Source organism: Notolabrus celidotus, chromosome 18 (genome assembly GCF_009762535.1).
Source record: "Notolabrus celidotus isolate fNotCel1 chromosome 18, fNotCel1.pri, whole genome shotgun sequence".
Classification (NCBI taxonomy): domain Eukaryota; kingdom Metazoa; phylum Chordata; class Actinopteri; order Labriformes; family Labridae; genus Notolabrus; species Notolabrus celidotus.
Genome location: NC_048289.1, coordinates 30655513 through 30671901, shown reverse-complemented (window position 1 = coordinate 30671901; position 16389 = coordinate 30655513). Strand labels below are relative to the sequence as shown.

The 16389-nt window shown below is 40.3% G+C and overlaps 2 protein-coding genes across 3 annotated transcripts in view; one reads left to right on the top strand and one right to left on the bottom strand.

The window, feature by feature from the left end:
* Nucleotides 1-5945: 5945 nt before the first annotated feature.
* LOC117829832 (receptor activity-modifying protein 1-like) lies at nt 5946-14971 on the bottom strand. The gene is made up of 5 exons (XM_034707543.1): nt 14755-14971; nt 14401-14496; nt 12393-12503; nt 12013-12166; nt 5946-6791 (listed from the first exon to the last, which is right to left on the bottom strand). Exons 1-5 carry the CDS (start codon nt 14852-14854, stop codon nt 6545-6547), a joined length of 708 nt encoding a protein of 235 aa, XP_034563434.1. The 5' UTR covers nt 14855-14971; the 3' UTR covers nt 5946-6544.
* ccr10 (chemokine (C-C motif) receptor 10) overlaps nt 8658-16389 on the top strand; it is a 48381-nt gene continuing 40649 nt past the window's right edge. The window contains exons 1-2 of one of the 2 annotated variants that reach the window (XM_034707536.1): nt 8658-8717; nt 8909-9051. In XM_034707536.1, the coding sequence (XP_034563427.1) occupies nt 8911-9051 (141 nt within the window). In that variant the 5' untranslated portion in view covers nt 8658-8717; nt 8909-8910. Of the gene's footprint in view, nt 8718-8908; nt 9052-16389 lie in introns of those variants that run through there. The other variant, XM_034707537.1, reaches the window with a different exon arrangement.

The window sequence follows — 16389 nt, the reverse complement described above, 5'->3', positions numbered from 1 at the left end:
CTTATCTATCAGCTAACAATGGTCACTGAAGGCCCCACTGTTAGTCATTGTTGTGATGCTTATCACTGCAGCAGAAACTTTCTTTTAGCTGCTTTAAACAGGCGGCAGTGTGCTGCTTTGCTTCAAGATTAAAGGTGCACGAGTGAAGTATGTGGATGCTGCTCTCCTCATAAAGATCAAGATAAGGATGCTGGAGACAGAGGCTGCTGTCCCATGATTTATGTCTATCCATCTCTTTCCTGTCTCTCTTCATCTGTCCCATCATAAAGACAACCCCCCCCCCAAAAAAAACAGATTAGAGCAGCACTCAATTTTCTAAAACAGGCAGATAGACGCCAAATAAATTGCTCCTACTGATGCATGTTCAGGAGAAAAATAAACAGTGAATACATTAAGATACAGCACAAAGTAAAAGTGCAAAATAAGTACCTGGGTACATTCTTTTATAAATTTTAATATTTAAGCTTGCACAAGAAAAAAAAAAAAAATTCCTATTTTTATTCTGAGTAAGAGTCTGAATTGAGATTTTAATCTCAGAATTCTGACTTTAATCCACTGAAAAAAAAAAGACTTAATGTCCAATAGATTTTTTTATTATTGTTATTATTATTATGAGTAAAAGTCAGAATTCTGACCTTATTCTCAGAATGCTGACTTTAATCTCAGAATGCTGACTTTATTCTCAGAATGCTGACTTTATTCTCAGAATTTTGACCTTAATCTCATAATGCTGACCTTATTCTCAGAATTCTGACTTTAATCTCAGAATGCTGACCTTATTCTCAGAATTCTGACTTTAATCTCAGAATTCTGACTTTAATCTCAGAATTCTGACTTTATTCTCAGAATTCTGACTTTAATCTGAGAATTCTGACCTCAATCTCATAATGCTGATCTTAATCTCAGAATTCTGACTTTATTCTCAGAATTCTGACTTTAATCTGAGAATTCTGACCTCAATCTCATAATGCTGATCTTAATCTCAGAATTCTGACTTTAATCTCAGAATTCTGACTTTAATCTCATAATGCTGACCTTATTCTCAGAATTTTGACCTTAATCTCAGAATTCTGACTTTAATCTCAAAATGCTGACTTTATTCTCAGAATTCTGACTTTAATCTCAGAATGCTGACTTTATTCTCAGAATTTTGACTTTAATCTCAGAATTTTGACCTTAATCTCAGATTTCTGACTTTAATCCACTGAAAAAAAAAGAATTAAGGTCCAATATATTTTTTTATTATTAGTATTGTTCTGAGAAAAAAGTAAGAATTCTGAGATTAAAGTCAGAATTCTGAGTTTTTTCTCAGAACAATCATAATAAAAAAATATATTGGACCATATTTTTTTTTCTTTTCAGTGGCCCTAATCCTAAAAAAAAAGAACAACTACCTTATTTATTTTTGTTGCAGAAGTTATGTTTAAAGTTTGGGGTAAATTATGGTTCTGCAACCAGCACAATCATCCCAACAGGGGGAGCCACAACCCAGCATGTCAGCTTGTGTCATGATGAACATCCACACAACAAACAAACACAGAGAAACGCTGCACAGGTTGTGCACACTTCAAACCAAAGCATCATTTATTCATGTGTGAAGGTTTGGGTGAAGTGAGTCCAACATGTCTCTCTCTGTTCCTGTTTCCTCCTCTGTGTTAAATCTTCATCCTCTCATCGCCCAGATATCATAAAGTTCATTTATTGTTGTGATTTTAAAATGAAAATGAGTTTCTTTGTCCCAGTTGTCGTCACAACTTTACATTAATTACATGAACAGGCAAAGCACATATTTTCACCTGACGATGTCGACACCAGACCTCCCACTCAGGAAATCAGACCTCGATACGAGATAAAGGGAATGTTGGATGAGTAAGGTAGAGTTGAAAATGAGGTTGGAGTTACAAATGGAGTAAAATCTTAAAGTTACAACATACATACAAAGATATTTCAGAGCGGTGACTCCCAGTGTGTGGGTAGAAAAACCTCAGATGATCACAACATGACCTACAGAAGAGAAACCAACACTGCCTGTTCCTTTTTTTTTGTATTTTCTTCTATTTTTTTGCTCATCCATGAGAATAAATCTGTGTTTTAATCATTCCAGGTGACTAAAATTGACTCCATGCAGATTTTGCTTCCCTTTGAGGAATGTGAGTGTGTTTAAAAAGCATCAGTACTCCCTGAAGAACCTGAATGTCAGTAGCATGAGCAGACAGATGCATGAAATACTGTCTCCTCCTGAAGTTGAAATCCTCCCATCTTGATGAAGTGTGATTTGAGGTTTTCGGGGGCATGCTGCAAAGCAGCAGGACGTTAAGTAACAGAGGCTGCAAGATAAGAGACACAATGCTTTTCTGTGCACAGAGAATCAACAAACGTGTGTCAGTGATACGTGTGAGGAAGGAAACGTGGACCATTATTGTTTTAACAGTCTGTAAACAATGCATCGTTTCAATCTCAGCACCCTGTGGCTTCCCTTTTGTTGCATTTAATCCCAATACACTGTGTCTTCCATGAGTTCCTTTCACTCACTCTCTCTCATGTGTGTTACCAATTTTGGGAAAAGTAACTCTTTAAAAATGAAAACAGGACATTAAAGCAGGTGTGATCTTAAGTCACTTCCTGTTAGTGTTGAGGGAGTTTGTGGCTTCAGGTTTGTGAAGGTGTGAAGATGGAAATTGTTACTTCACTGTCAGTTGACCTGTTTAACACAAATCACCTGTTTGTGTGTTCACAGCTCATGGAGGTGGTGGTGGTGGTGGTGCATACAGAGGACAGTCAGAGACGTGTCGGTGAGTCTCTGTGCTAATGATTCATCTCCTTATCTTTAGGCTCCGTTTTACAACCCATCAGGAACCGACAGCCTTTATCACAGAGCCGTTATCAGCCTGTGAGTTCTGTACTCTGTGTGGAGTCTCAGTGACGGAGTGTGTGTGTGCTCTAATCTCTGATTTTAAAACAAAGCATCAACCGTCTGAGGTTAGCACATTCATTAACTGAAACACACAGAAACACCAGGATGCAAAGATGAGGTCTTTTTCTCAGAAGTGAGAGTCAGTTTCGCTGATGTTCTTTGAATCTTTGTGCAGATGTTTGGATTTGTTTGGTTAGCTTCCTTCTAAACCTGATCAGAAACAACATTTTAGATCAAACTAAAACAAACTAATACATGTAATGCATCCAAAGTGTTTTTTTTTTTTTTTACTTTATTGCCACAGTTTCAAAACAACAGGCAATTTATAAAAACACAAAAATAGTTTCACCTTGAGATTGGGCCCCTTCTGACTCACAGGAAGATATTAGCTTAGCAGTCCCACACAGGGTGGAACATGCACACATCAGCCATATATCACCACTCACAATCATCTTCATATACAGCAGGGGTGTCAAACATGCGGCCCGCGGGCCAAAACCGGCCCGCCAGAGGTTCCAATCCGGCCCGCGGAATAACTTTGTAAAATGTTTAGTTTAGTTTATTTATTATTCATCGTGTCATGCAAAAGGTGCCCAGCCCATATGTACTTACAAGACACTACAAAACAAAACAAAATAGGAGCAACAACATCAGAAGAAAAAGAAAAATAGAAGAAAGAAGAGCAGTTACAATACTGCACATGTCCAACAATGACCTAAAGTAATTCAAAAGCACAGAGTTATACTTCAGACATTTGGCAGTGACAACAACTAAATCAGACATAAAGTGTGCTCCTACGCTGCTGAACAGCATTTAACACAAACTGAGCAAACTGGAACACTTTGTGTGTAAACAGGAACTGAAGTCTATCTTCATCGGACATGCAAAACAAATCAGGACAGTTTTCTGATATTCTGTTGAAAAGGAGGGACCTGAGATCATGATATGATGGACAGTAGAATAAAAAGTGCATTTCATTTTCAACTTCCTCCAGATCACACAAGGAACACTTCCTCTCCTCCTCTGGAACAGAGTGGAAGCGACCTGTTTCTAATGCCAGAGGAAGGATACCACATCTCAGCTGAGCACACACAGACCTCTGAGCTCTGGTTAGGTTAAGAGTGAAATGAAAGGGTTACATAGAAGACATTAAGACTGCAATTTCTCAATAAAAGTAACTGCGATTTCAGATTTGTCCTCTAGGGGTCGCATTAAATTATATTGTTGACGGAGCACACCTGAAAGGCGCTTTTTTTCCTGGGACTTTTTTCTTAAAGTGAGGAAATAAATTAGGCTACTTGCTGTTTGCATAATCCGGTTGAGATTCATTAAGACTTTTTAGAGCACTATAAGATGATCCACTAAATAGTCAACTTTACCTTCTTCATTATTATAATCTATCTTTTCTTTTGCAGTAAACATTACACTCGGTGTCAGGTGAATGGGTAACCTGTGTGTTTGGTGTGTTGGCAGCAGGTTTCAGGGCTTTAAGAGTCAAAGATTCGGCCCACTATGAGACTCATCATGGCAGAAAATACAAGAGTTCTTGTAGAAAGATAGTTCATCAAATGTGAACATTTTCAGAATGTGCTTGTACTTTTTTGCACTAAAACAAAGGGAAAATTTAGAATTGTCATTATTTATATGTTGTTATGTTGTGATTTTACTGGTCCGGCCCACTTTAGATCAACTTGGGCTGTATGTGGCCCCTGAACTGAAATGAGTTTGACACCCCTGATATACAGGTATACACATGTACACCTACCATTCACATGACACATAATAATACATACATACAGACTTACAAATAGACATACATATACCTGGCTTAACATGCACACATAAAGATTGACCTTAATAAAAGTCATCTAGCAAAATTTATAGAGATGAACATCCAAATAATAAAACATCCATCCATCCATTATCTTGACCGCTTATCCCGTTAGGGGTCACGGGGGGCTGGAGCCTATCCCAGCTGGCTCCGGGCGGAAGGCAGGGTACACCCTGGACAGGTCACCAACCTATCACAGGGCTAACACAGAGAGACAGACAACCATTCATGCACACCTATGAGCAATTTAGAGTGATCAATCAACCTGGTAAGCATGTTTTTGGACTGTGGGAGGAAACCGGAGTACCCGGAGAGAACCCATGCATGCACGGGGAGAACATGCAAACTCCACACAGAAAGGCACCTGCCCGACCGGGGTTTTGAACCAGGAACCTTCTAGCTGTGAGGCAACAGCGCTACCCACTGCACCACCGTGCAGCCCATAATAAAACATAAAAGTGCTAATTAAAATAATAAGTAACTGTTCTCCAACACAGGCAGTGTCAGCTGTAGCTGGGCAGTCATATGTTCCATCATGCATACTGTACATGTTTAACTTTTTGTAGCCCTTGGTCAACTGAGGGGGGATTAGGCTTCATCCAGTTTATAGTGATTGTTTTTTTTAGCAGTCATCAACAAAATGTGAAGAATAAAACACTGCTCCAAGGTAAATGGTAAATGGACTTGTACTTATAATTATTAAATCTAATTTTCTTCTTCTGTGAACAAGTTTATTTCCCCTCAGGTGAATCAATAAGGTTTATGTTTTCTGCTCTTTTCTTGTCTTTTCTTAACACACTTTAAATATGCATGACCATCAAATTCCACATATTCATCATCTAACTAAAAATGGTCCAAAGACTCTTGTTCATACCTTTCTTCTAATTAAAACTACCCGCTGTTAAATTCACACTTCTCCTTAAACATTTCTTTGCAGTTTATCTGTCCTTTAAAACTCCTCACACTCTTTTGTCCCTGTGTTTTCTGAACTTTATTCTCTGACGTACTTTGAGTTTCCTCTGAGCATGAAATCTGCGTTATGAATAAATTACATCCTGATAGGCGAAGGCTGGCTGCATCCCTGTATCCGGTCTCCGTTCCAAGGTCAATAGGAATGTAGAGTCTTAGGGCAGAGTCTGGATTTGAGTTTGAGAAGTGCTGCAGCTTCTGTTTGTTGTCTGAGTGAGTAGTATTGTCCAATCAGGTATAAGCAGGGTTTAATGCAGTGTAAGTATGGAGAGCAAAAGCAAGCAGAACACAAAATCACCGTAATGACAAATCAGTAATACTACAACAGTTTCTTTATCTCTATGAACAGATATCTGCAGCTTACAGTGTGTCAAAGATCAAACATTTACACTTGAGCGCCGAATCTGCCTTCAGCCAATCATGGTTGAGATTCACTGACTTCCTGTAATGCTTTGAAAAATGATCAACAACAATTTTACAAGTTGCACTCTTCTCCTCTTTTCTTTATACAAATCAACATAGTGATACTGTGTTTTTAACAAATGTAAGCCTCTGTGTAACTTACTATTTACAGTGAAACTGAGACTCATCAGCAACAGATGAATAAATGATTGCTGTGAATATATTTAAGTTAACCTCATAAACTTCAAATAGCATCAGTTTCCTCATACAAATCTTCAGTAGGAAGTAAAAAAGCACATTTCTATAAATGTGGCAGTAATCCTTTAATTCAGAATACATAAAAACACCTTTAAAAAACATGAAACTACGCAGCATTTATACAATAGGTATGGCAAACTGACATTTATTTTAGTGTGGTGGTTCAGGGGTCACTCTTGGAATTTGCTTTTCCACACCACCAGGTAAACCAGCACCGGGATGAGGCTGACGGGGATGAGAGTGAGGGTGATCACCAGCCAATGAGGAGCGTCCACCAGCAGAAGCTCGTCGTTGGTGCAGTTGTGGAAGTAGATGGAGTGGATTTCAATGAAGAAGTCGTGAATGTTAGGATTGGGGTAATAACAGCCGACTAGATCAGCCAGCTTCTCCAGGCAGTGGGACATGTTGTTGTACGCCCTGCAGCAGAAAGAGGAAACAGCCAGGGGGAATAATTATTCCACTTTTTGATGATAGTTAAAGACATTCATGGAGCAGAAATTACCAGCAACTGATGTTTTCTTGCTGATCAATGCTAGGATTTATTGCTACTCTCTGTTATGAAACATTATGTATTGGAAATCTTTGGGAATTGATCTGCATCTGACCTTTTATGGGGCCACACTAATAATTGATAGACTGGGCAGATGTCAGAGAAATCTAAAATGGATAAGGTAATTTAAGTTTACAGTCCCTGAACAAGCGGCAAACTCCGGTCTCAAACGATGAAGCCAATGCGGAAGTGATATAAACTGCAATACATCGAAAATCCGCTTGAGGCTGGCTGCAGAAACACCGGAAACCACATAGATATGAATGGGAAAAAGACGATCTTTGCAGCATTAATAAACATGTTTACAGCCTGGTTCAAAAAACGGCTTGGCCCTATGAAGCTAATCTCTCTAATGGCACACACTGTACGGGGGGTGAATTTTTTTCTAACGTGACGGTTCAGAAGATATTAAGATTATGAGTTTTGCCCAAATAAGGACATGACTGACGTGACTCCCGGTCGGGAACACACAGCCATTGGCTAAGAGACTCACACTACGTCACACTCTGCCTGGTTGAGTTCCGCATTACCAATATGGCTGCTGCCGTCGATTTGCTTCAAAACAGCTCTCAGGAACAGATGGGTGACGTCACGGATACTACGTCCATATTTTATACAGTCTATGTCCCTGAAACAGTTGCTCTGCATTTTGTGTGTTTCAGAATTTGCATAATTTTTGTTTAAGCTATTTTCAATCTTCAGTCAAATACTTAGTGAATCATAATTATTAGTATCATTATTATATATTATTATTTAAAATTAATTGCACCGACAGACTTCATCTAAAATGATCAGCAAACGAAGCTTATAAAGTTATTATTATTTGAATTTATTACCTTATTTTTTGATACAAATGTTATACCTTTGGTCTGTATGTGCTTGTTGCATGACTATCAAAAACTAAGTTAGTCACAGAGAGGGGAATACAGGGATCTGTCTGACACGCGGACTACAAGGGAGGAAACATGAAGCCGTTACTGCAATTAGAGGGTGTTTATTTGACCTTCTCGATAAAACATACTTCAAAAAATATATTTCATGTAGATGAACTTGCAGAACAGAACTATGTGGTGGTAAAAAGCTTTAGTGGTCAACAGAAATATCAGCACCCTGCCTCCTGCCTCCTCTCTCCCTGCACCAGGCAAACAGATTCACAGGCAGTTGCAGGTGATATTCATTAGGCAATCAGTCAGCCCAAGTGAGACACACACACACACACACACACACACACACACACACACACACCCACACACACACACACACACACACACACACACACACACACACAAACACACAGACACACCCTGCGTCTACAGTGCTGTATATATTTTATATTTGATGAAAAGTAAAGTTTTTTTTGAAAGGCAAATTGGTGCAAACTTTTCTTTTTTTTGAGCTCATTTGTTTTCAAATTTTAGTATTTGAATAAAGTGAGCATAAAAATAAATTTGCTGGACTTAGTTGAGAATTTTCGAACTCAAAACTCAAGAAATATTCGGTAAAAATAAACAAACATCAATGTAGGATTAGGTCCACTGAATCCACTGAATATTATTATTCTGAGATTAAAGTCACAATTCTGAGATTAATGTCAGAATTCTGACTTTAATCTCAGAGTAATAAATAAAATTTAAAAAATTGGACTTTTTTTTCAGTGGCCCTAATCCTCTTCCGTATCAATGTTTTGTGATCTTGTAAAAAAAAAATCCTGAAATTGGTCAAACAGCGCCCCCCTTCATTACATAGGTGGTCATAAAGGGTACTGCACCCGTGAGGTCGTGACAGTTTGTCAGGTAACTGAAAGTTTTGTGAAGTTAACGTCCTGTGGATTCATCGTTTTTATCCTAATGTGACTTCATGAGTTAACAGAAGCAGATTATATGAAGATATAATCCTTCAGTCTTCCCTAGTCCCTAAATAATGAATCAACTGTTAGCTGTGTGTTTGTTCATTTGTTAGCTAGCTAATGTTGACTGTCTGTCAGAGATGGAGGGACAGGAGAGGACTGTCTGTCAGAGATGGAGGGACCATGGGAGGGACATTCAGGACTTTCTGTCTTCAAACATTGGATGTGGACGTCGTCACCGTCAAGCCAGAAGCAGAAAATGGACTTCTACGTCAAATAATGTGAGTAAAATACAACTTCTGTCTCTTTTCTGTGTGCTTGCTGGCTAGTTTTGTAACAGGTGTTGTGTTTCATTGTGCTACCTATCGAAAAGCGGTCCTGAGCGGGTCTTCACGTATTTGCGCATGTGCAGTACAATCTTGTCGTTAAGATAAGATAAGATATTCTTTATTGGTCCCCCATTGGGGGGAATACAACAATGTGCTTACATAGTTAAAAATATAATATTAATAATGATAGTAATGATAAAGGTAAAATAGAATAAAATAAAATAAAATAAATAATAAATGAACTACTTTTTTTTACTGAAATATTAAATAGAGGGTTGACTCTTGCTTCCCCTTCTCTAAAAAAGAATTAAAGGGAGTATATACGGCTTATATAAAACACACTTTTTTAAATGTGCTTTTAGTTCTTAACTCATCACTGACTTTTTAATTTCTGCATGGTTTTTATTATTGTTTTTACTTCACTCATTTTAGCTCTCCTTAGCTTTGTTATGTACTTTATTGTTTTTGTTTTCGCTCGCTCTGTCTAAACATGTTTTTAAAAGGTGCTATATAAATAAAATGTATTATTATTATTATCATTATTATTATAAGTGACTATTTACCTTATTTTTGAATGCGGAAGTAAAACTATGACACACTAAAATATTCGTTGTTGTGTGGCTTGGCCTCTTCTGTTTGTACCAGCTGTTGTGACATCCTCTGACGCCACACATAATTCACCTTTTCCTCAAAGACGTCACTTTCGAGAGATTTGTTGCTCTATCGGCTTTGAATTAGTCAAGCTACTGGAATTTACCATTAACTGGAAGTAAGGAACAGGAAGTGCTTCACAAAACAGTTACCTGCCTGCGTCTGCTTAACCGCCCAAAATGAATATGTCTTATAAATGATTGTAAACTGGGAGCATTCAGAATGGAGGATAGTGGAATCATTAGAACCGAACACCAGGCTGACCGTTGAGTGATTCAATGTTAGCCAAATGTTAGCTAACGTTCGCCAGGGTATTTTCAAAGTTCTACAAATTCCATTGAGTACATTTTGAAGCGATTGGATGCATATAAGCTGATGTGATGCTGATGTTCGCTATATATTGTTTGTGAGAATTTCTAGAGCAACATCATACGGTATCTTGTAGGGCTGTACGATAAATCCATTTAATCCATTAATTTTTGGTTTCAGGCGATTTAAAAAAAAAAAGAAAATCTAGATTTTCTCCGTAACCCCCTCCACTTGTTTTCAGAGGCTTTAAAATTATATTGTGTTTGAATTCGATGTTAGCGAAACTACAAAATGCACTTTTAAAGAAAAGTTTACAGTTTGGGGTACAGTGTGTGGACATAGGATTTTTTAGCAATGTCTTAACAGTCCACCCCTCCCGTGAAACAACAGTGGCCTTTAATGAAAATAAGTTCCTGTGATGCACGATAAGTATCATACTCAATTTGTCAGGTTTTTACAATCAAAAAAGGAATATCAGTACAATGAATATTGATCCCATTCCTACCAAGTCTGTTCTGTCACTATGTACTGCACACTGTACCTTTAAGGGGAAATTCAGTTTGCCTTTGTCAAATTTTAGTGATAAAATTAAATCAAAACTTGTTGTTAGTGATTTGTAGTTTTCTTTTTTCAGGAGAAAAACACAAAATCGATTATTATTATTTTATTCCTAGGCCATATCGCCCAGCCCAAGTATCTTGCTGTCTTGATATTTCGTCCCAATGCTAGTCTGCTCTTACGCTTTAGTACTTATAATTTAAAAACATATCTGTGAACTACTTCCTGTATTAGTAGACACTGCAGGGTGTTTTGTAGTACACTGAAATATGGTTAAAACCAAGCAGCAACTTCACATATTGATATATGAAGTCAATTCGGGGGGCGGCGGTAGCTCAGTCCATAGGGACTTGGCTTGGGAACCGAAGGATTGCCGGTTCGAGTCCCAGCATGGACGAAGTTTGGCAAGTGCACTGGTGGCTGGAGAGGTGCTGGTTCACCTGCCTGGGCACTGCCGAGGTGCCCTTGAGCAAGGCTTGCGGTGCGCTGGTTGACGGCAGTATCCTCACTCTGACATCTCTCCCTAAGCATGTTCACTGCATGTGTGTGCATTTGTATGTATTTACCAAAAAAAAAACTGTATGTGTAGCATGTCCAAAATAGCATGAGTGAAAAAATTGAATTTCCCCCCTGGGGATCAATAAAGTACCTTTCTTCTTCTTAATTCAGAGAGGCTAAAAACTGCAGTTCCTCAAGTGTCCACTAGAGGCTGGCCGCAAAAGCCCTGAAAGCCACATACACACCCATTCTAAAAAGCTGATCTTTACAGCAGAAAATAAACATTTTAACAGCCTGGTTCAAAAATAGATTTGGGATTGAGTCGCTCATTTCTTTATCCAGACCATAGACTGTATAAAAACTGGATGTTGTCTCTGTGATGTCACTCATTTGTTCCTGAGCGCTGTTTTGAAGGCAATCGTCGGCAAGTGCCATATTGGAAATGCTGAACGCAACCTAACTTTGTCCGAGCTAATGTGAGGTAAAGAGGCAGGCCTTTAGCCTTTTCGCTAACAGCCAGCATAAATAGTAAGAAGCGTCTCCATCCAGCTTGTATATAATTTAGCGCCATCAGGATGAGAGCTCACAGCTCTGTGCAGCAGAGTGGAGATACTGACAGCTCATCTCAGACACAATCTTACCCAAACTGGAGCAAACTGCACAGAGCGCAGAGCTTTGTTGGTGTTTTTGTGCTTTAATATCGTTAGCACAATGTCTTTTGTGAGTTAGACCTTAAGACTGAGCTGATAGGGAGGTAAATTATGCGCAGTCCAGTCTCCCTGCAGCTGTCCTCGCTCAGTATTTCAATCATATCTCAAGAGATAAATGATCTTTGTTGAATCATGACTGAATGAACAGATAAAGAAACATCAGAGAGAGATTCTCAGTCATCCTTACCAGATGATTTTATTCAGCACGCACCAGTCCTCTGGCTTGATTGACATCATCTCCACGTGAAAAAGGTCCCCACAGAAGTAATGACTGAACTCCACCAGCTTTTCATGGTCGCAGTGTCTGCCTGGAAACAGTATCTCCTGGTCCTGAAAGTCCTCTGCAAAATCAGTGGAAAAGAACTTAATGTACAGGAACACACAAACACACAAGAATGAACCAGAGGTTTGTTACTGTACTCTGGGTTTACAAAGGTTTGATTCTTTATTTCAGGGCATGTTTCTTTATCTTGAAAACCTGAGAGCAGATTACAGATCCCTTACCTCACAGTTTGTGTTTCAGCTTCAAACAGCATCAATAAAGACCCTGGTCCCCCAAACACTCACCATTTTCCTCTGAGACCTCAGGAAAAGTCTGATTGTTCAGCAGCTCATTCTCAACCTGGCGCTGCAAGTCGGTTAACAAACTGGATGTGAGATTGCCGGGCTTCACCGTACCTGTGGACGAGGATTTATTGATTATATGGAGCAATAATCGCCTCTCAGCAACACCGGTCCTGTACTGATCATTTAGCATTCAGCATCAATAACAATCAGAGTGAAAGATCAAATCGAGCCAAAAGTACAGGTCAAGAAAATCAATACTTAAAGCCTCTGGAAACATGAATGGAATACTTCAAATTCATGTAGAATACCAAATTTAATGTGTCATTAAGCATCAGTGAAAATCTGAGTGAAAATAAACATCCATAAATATAAAAGCACTGTTCAAAAGGAACATTATTTTGCAGTTCAGAGCATTTTTCATGAAGTGTGTTCACAGCCTGCATGTTTGAGCCGTCTGACTCTGAATCTAAAGACATCAAAACCCAGAATCTGAAAATTATTCATTTCAAACGGTCTCTGAGTGCTGAGTCACAAAATACTTTAGAATCAGGACTTCTATCATTTATTAGTTTATCACTCAGTAGTCTCCGGGGCAACAGGACCATGGGACGCCCGGAGCAGAGGAGGCTGAAGTGTAGTATGTGCACGCAGAGGAGCTCGGCTCCGGGTGTTGGAAGGAGCTGTTTGTCTAAACTCTGAGCTGTTTGTGGAAAGTTAGTGAACCGGTCCTGGGGAAAGTTAGTGAACTGGTCCTGTGGAAAGTTAGTGAACCAGTCCTGGGGAAAGTTAGTAAACTGGTCCTGGGGAAAGTTAGTGAACTGGTCCTGTGGAAAGTTAGTGAACTGGTCCTGTGGAAAGTTAGTGAACCTGTCCTGGGGAAAGTTAGTGAACCGGTCCTGGGGAAAGTTAGTGAACCGGTCCTGGGGAAAGTTAGTGAACCGGTCCTGGGGAAAGTTAGTGAACCAGTCCTGGGTAAAGTTAGTGAACCGGTCCTGGGGAAAGTTAGTGAACCGGTCCTGGGGAAAGTTAGTGAACCGGTCCTGGGGAAAGTTAGTGAACCAGTCCTGGGGAAAGTTAGTGAACCGGTCCTGGGGAAAGTTAGTGAACCAGTCCTGGGGAAAGTTAGTGAACCAGTCCTGGGTAAAGTTAGTGAACCGGTCCTGATAAATGAGCCGAGCATGTGTACTGTTTATCACTTTTATTACGTCGTAGTCTCGGGGGATCAGGAACATGTGATTCCCGGAAGGCAGAGCATGGCTCCGGGTGTCAGACGGTTCGGCTAAACTTTGACACAGGACTTCCACCAGATCCGTGTCCGGGTCCACCTCCAATCCACTGCAGCCCGACTCCATGCTTTCCCGTCCGCCAACACCCACCGGTTGCGTTTCCAATACGCAGCACGGATCAGGACCGCCAGACAGCTGGAGTCATGTGACCGAGGTTTTCCCGCTGTAATCCCTGAATCAAGGATTCTCCTCCTCCTCTCCTCATCCATGTTGTCTTTCTGGTCCTCTGAAAACCTCTGACCTGTTGACTCCAGGCCTGGCTCCGCTCATCATGACTTTGGTTTGTTGTAGTTAAGTGAAATACGATCTGGTGATAACACAGAGTGTTTTATTCTGAAAATTAACCGGATGTTTTCATTTTTTTTTGGTGAAACCTGACTTCCTGTCCCGCTCCATCTGCTCTGTTGAGATTGATGGGTCGTGCTCCGGCATCCGGCAGAAATAGAAGTCTTGTGTAACTGATCCGGAAAGCAACGGAGCGGATCCAGTGGAAGTTAACACATTGACTAGAATAGAAACCTATCAGATCAGGTGCTGTGATGGATCAGAGATGGACCGGACACGGATCTGGTGGAATTTGACCTTGAGCTGTTTGGGGAAATGAGCCGCAGCCCGCTGTTTCCCTAATAGTTAGTATTACAGAACAAGACGTCTCCTTTCTAAACAGAGGGATTTATTAACGTAACTAACAGATGAAGAGTGATTAAGATTGATTGTCTTACTGTAGTTTGCGGTGGTGGATGTGATGAAAGTCTGGTTCTCCTGGGTTCTGCTCAGCTCACCCTCTGTCGTGTTTGCAGTTTGTGCCTCCACCACACCTGCAGATAGATTCAGTGACTTAAATTAACCTTACATAAACAAGTCGAGGACGTTTCAAAGACACCCAGCAGCAGTTTGTTTGAGATTGCAGTGCCCTGTATCCTTCATCAGCCCCACACGGAGGGAGAACAATGGACACTTCTGGAAACACGCAGCAGACCCAGAAAACAGGAAATCCTTAAAGTTTAAAACATGAGAAACCTCAAACCTGTGTGTGTGTGTAAGAATATATATATATATATTTATGTGACACGTACCGAGGATGAGAGCAGGGACGAGCAGGTTCAGGATCATGGTGCAGAGCGAGGAAGGGATCAGCTGTAACCTCAGAGGCCGCTGACTGACCTGAGGTGCCATTATGAGGCTGAAGGTTTGAGAGCAGAGTGTGTGAAGGAAGAAGTCCAGCCCTCTTTATCACAGCACTGATGACTGTGTGTGATGGGTGTGTGTGTTTTTGTGTTCCTGTCGTAACAAAGTGTGCCTCCTCAACGATGAGTGATGGTAAGGAGGAAGGAGGAACCAAATTCCTATTCAGCTTTAACGATTGTTTAGGTGACCAGAGCTCAAATCATATATTATTTTATAGCCAACATCAACTAAGGAGGATTCATCCAGGATATATTGATGCTGCTGTGATTGTTTTTCAACTACAGTCTTTATAAAACAAGGATGGAGTTTCTGAACACACTTTCTGAAGCCTGACGATGATGATAGTCGCCATATTGGAATCGTGGCACATCTCTCAGCCTTGATGTAACCAAAACACATAAACAATTAGAGAAATGAGCTTTTCAAACCCAAACTTTATTGATGTTGTTGACTGGCTGTAAACAGAATTTTAATATGGGTGTTAATGGAGTTTTCTTAGCTTTTGCAGCCGGCCTCGAGTGGACACTTGGGGTACTGCAGTTTTTGGGGCTTCATTTTGTAAGACAGGAGGTTACTGCTTGTTTCCAATAGGGATGGGCAGTTCAAGCTAAAATACAATTAATCACTGACATCTACTCGGCGATTATTTGTAATTGATTTGAGTCTTTGAGTGGGTTTTTGTAGGGTCCAGACCACAGTCTGTATAAATAATGGACATAGTATCCATGACGTCACCCATCTGTTTCTGAAGCGCTGTTTTGAGGTCAATCGGCGGCGGCGGCCATATTGCCGCTGTGGAGCCAGTGTGACGTAAAGAGGCGGGCTTTGAGCCTCCTAGCCAACAGCTGCAGTGTTCCCGCCTGTCAATCAAGTCAGCTGTGCCTCTCATTGGAAGACTCGTAATCTCAATATCTTCAAAACTGCCACGCTATGAAAAAACTCACCCCCCGTACAGTGTGTGCCGATCAAGAAATGAGCTATCCAGACTACACTCGTCTTTTGAACCAGGCTGTTAACATGTTTATTTCTGCTGTAATGATCAACTTCTTTGAATTGGTGTCTATGTGACTTCAGCCTCAAGCAAATCCTTGATGAACTGCAGTTTTTAACACTTCTGCAACAGTCTGTGTTTCTTAAAAGAATAGATCTTTGTCATCGCTGCTGCACAGAGAAGCCAGCACAATGACTGCCACGCATGGGCCGCTGCAAATCAACCAATGAACACACACTGAGTATCAGCTTAGCAATGCAAACATATGAATTATACACACTAATCACCCGGCTTTCTTACTGATCTTCCAGCTGGTAAGATGCTTGAATCTGTTGTGTCCTTCTCCCTAGTCTCGTGGTTTGGCCAAATCACTCTGAAGGAAAGGAACTCTTTAAACCAGATAGTTAAATGGTCAAGCAAGTTGATTGGTGAGCCACAGGCATCCACAGTTTCTCTGTACACTAATCAGTTACAGCGGATAGCCACCTCTATTTTAAATAATGCCTCACACACCCTCTGCACAGTGATTTCC

What these genes read in the sequence shown, in the direction of transcription:
- LOC117829832 (XM_034707543.1), bottom strand. Translation starts at nt 14,854, where the DNA reads ATGGCACCTCAGGTCAGTCAGCGGCCTCTGAGGTTACAGCTGATCCCT. An exon ending in CGTCCCTGCTCTCATCCTCG is followed by an intron (nt 14,497 to 14,754) that starts GTACGTGTCACA and finishes ATCTATCTGCAG; the next exon opens with GTGTGGTGGAGGCACAAACT. An exon ending in ATCCACCACCGCAAACTACA is followed by an intron (nt 12,504 to 14,400) that starts GTAAGACAATCA and finishes CCTCGTCCACAG; the next exon opens with GTACGGTGAAGCCCGGCAAT.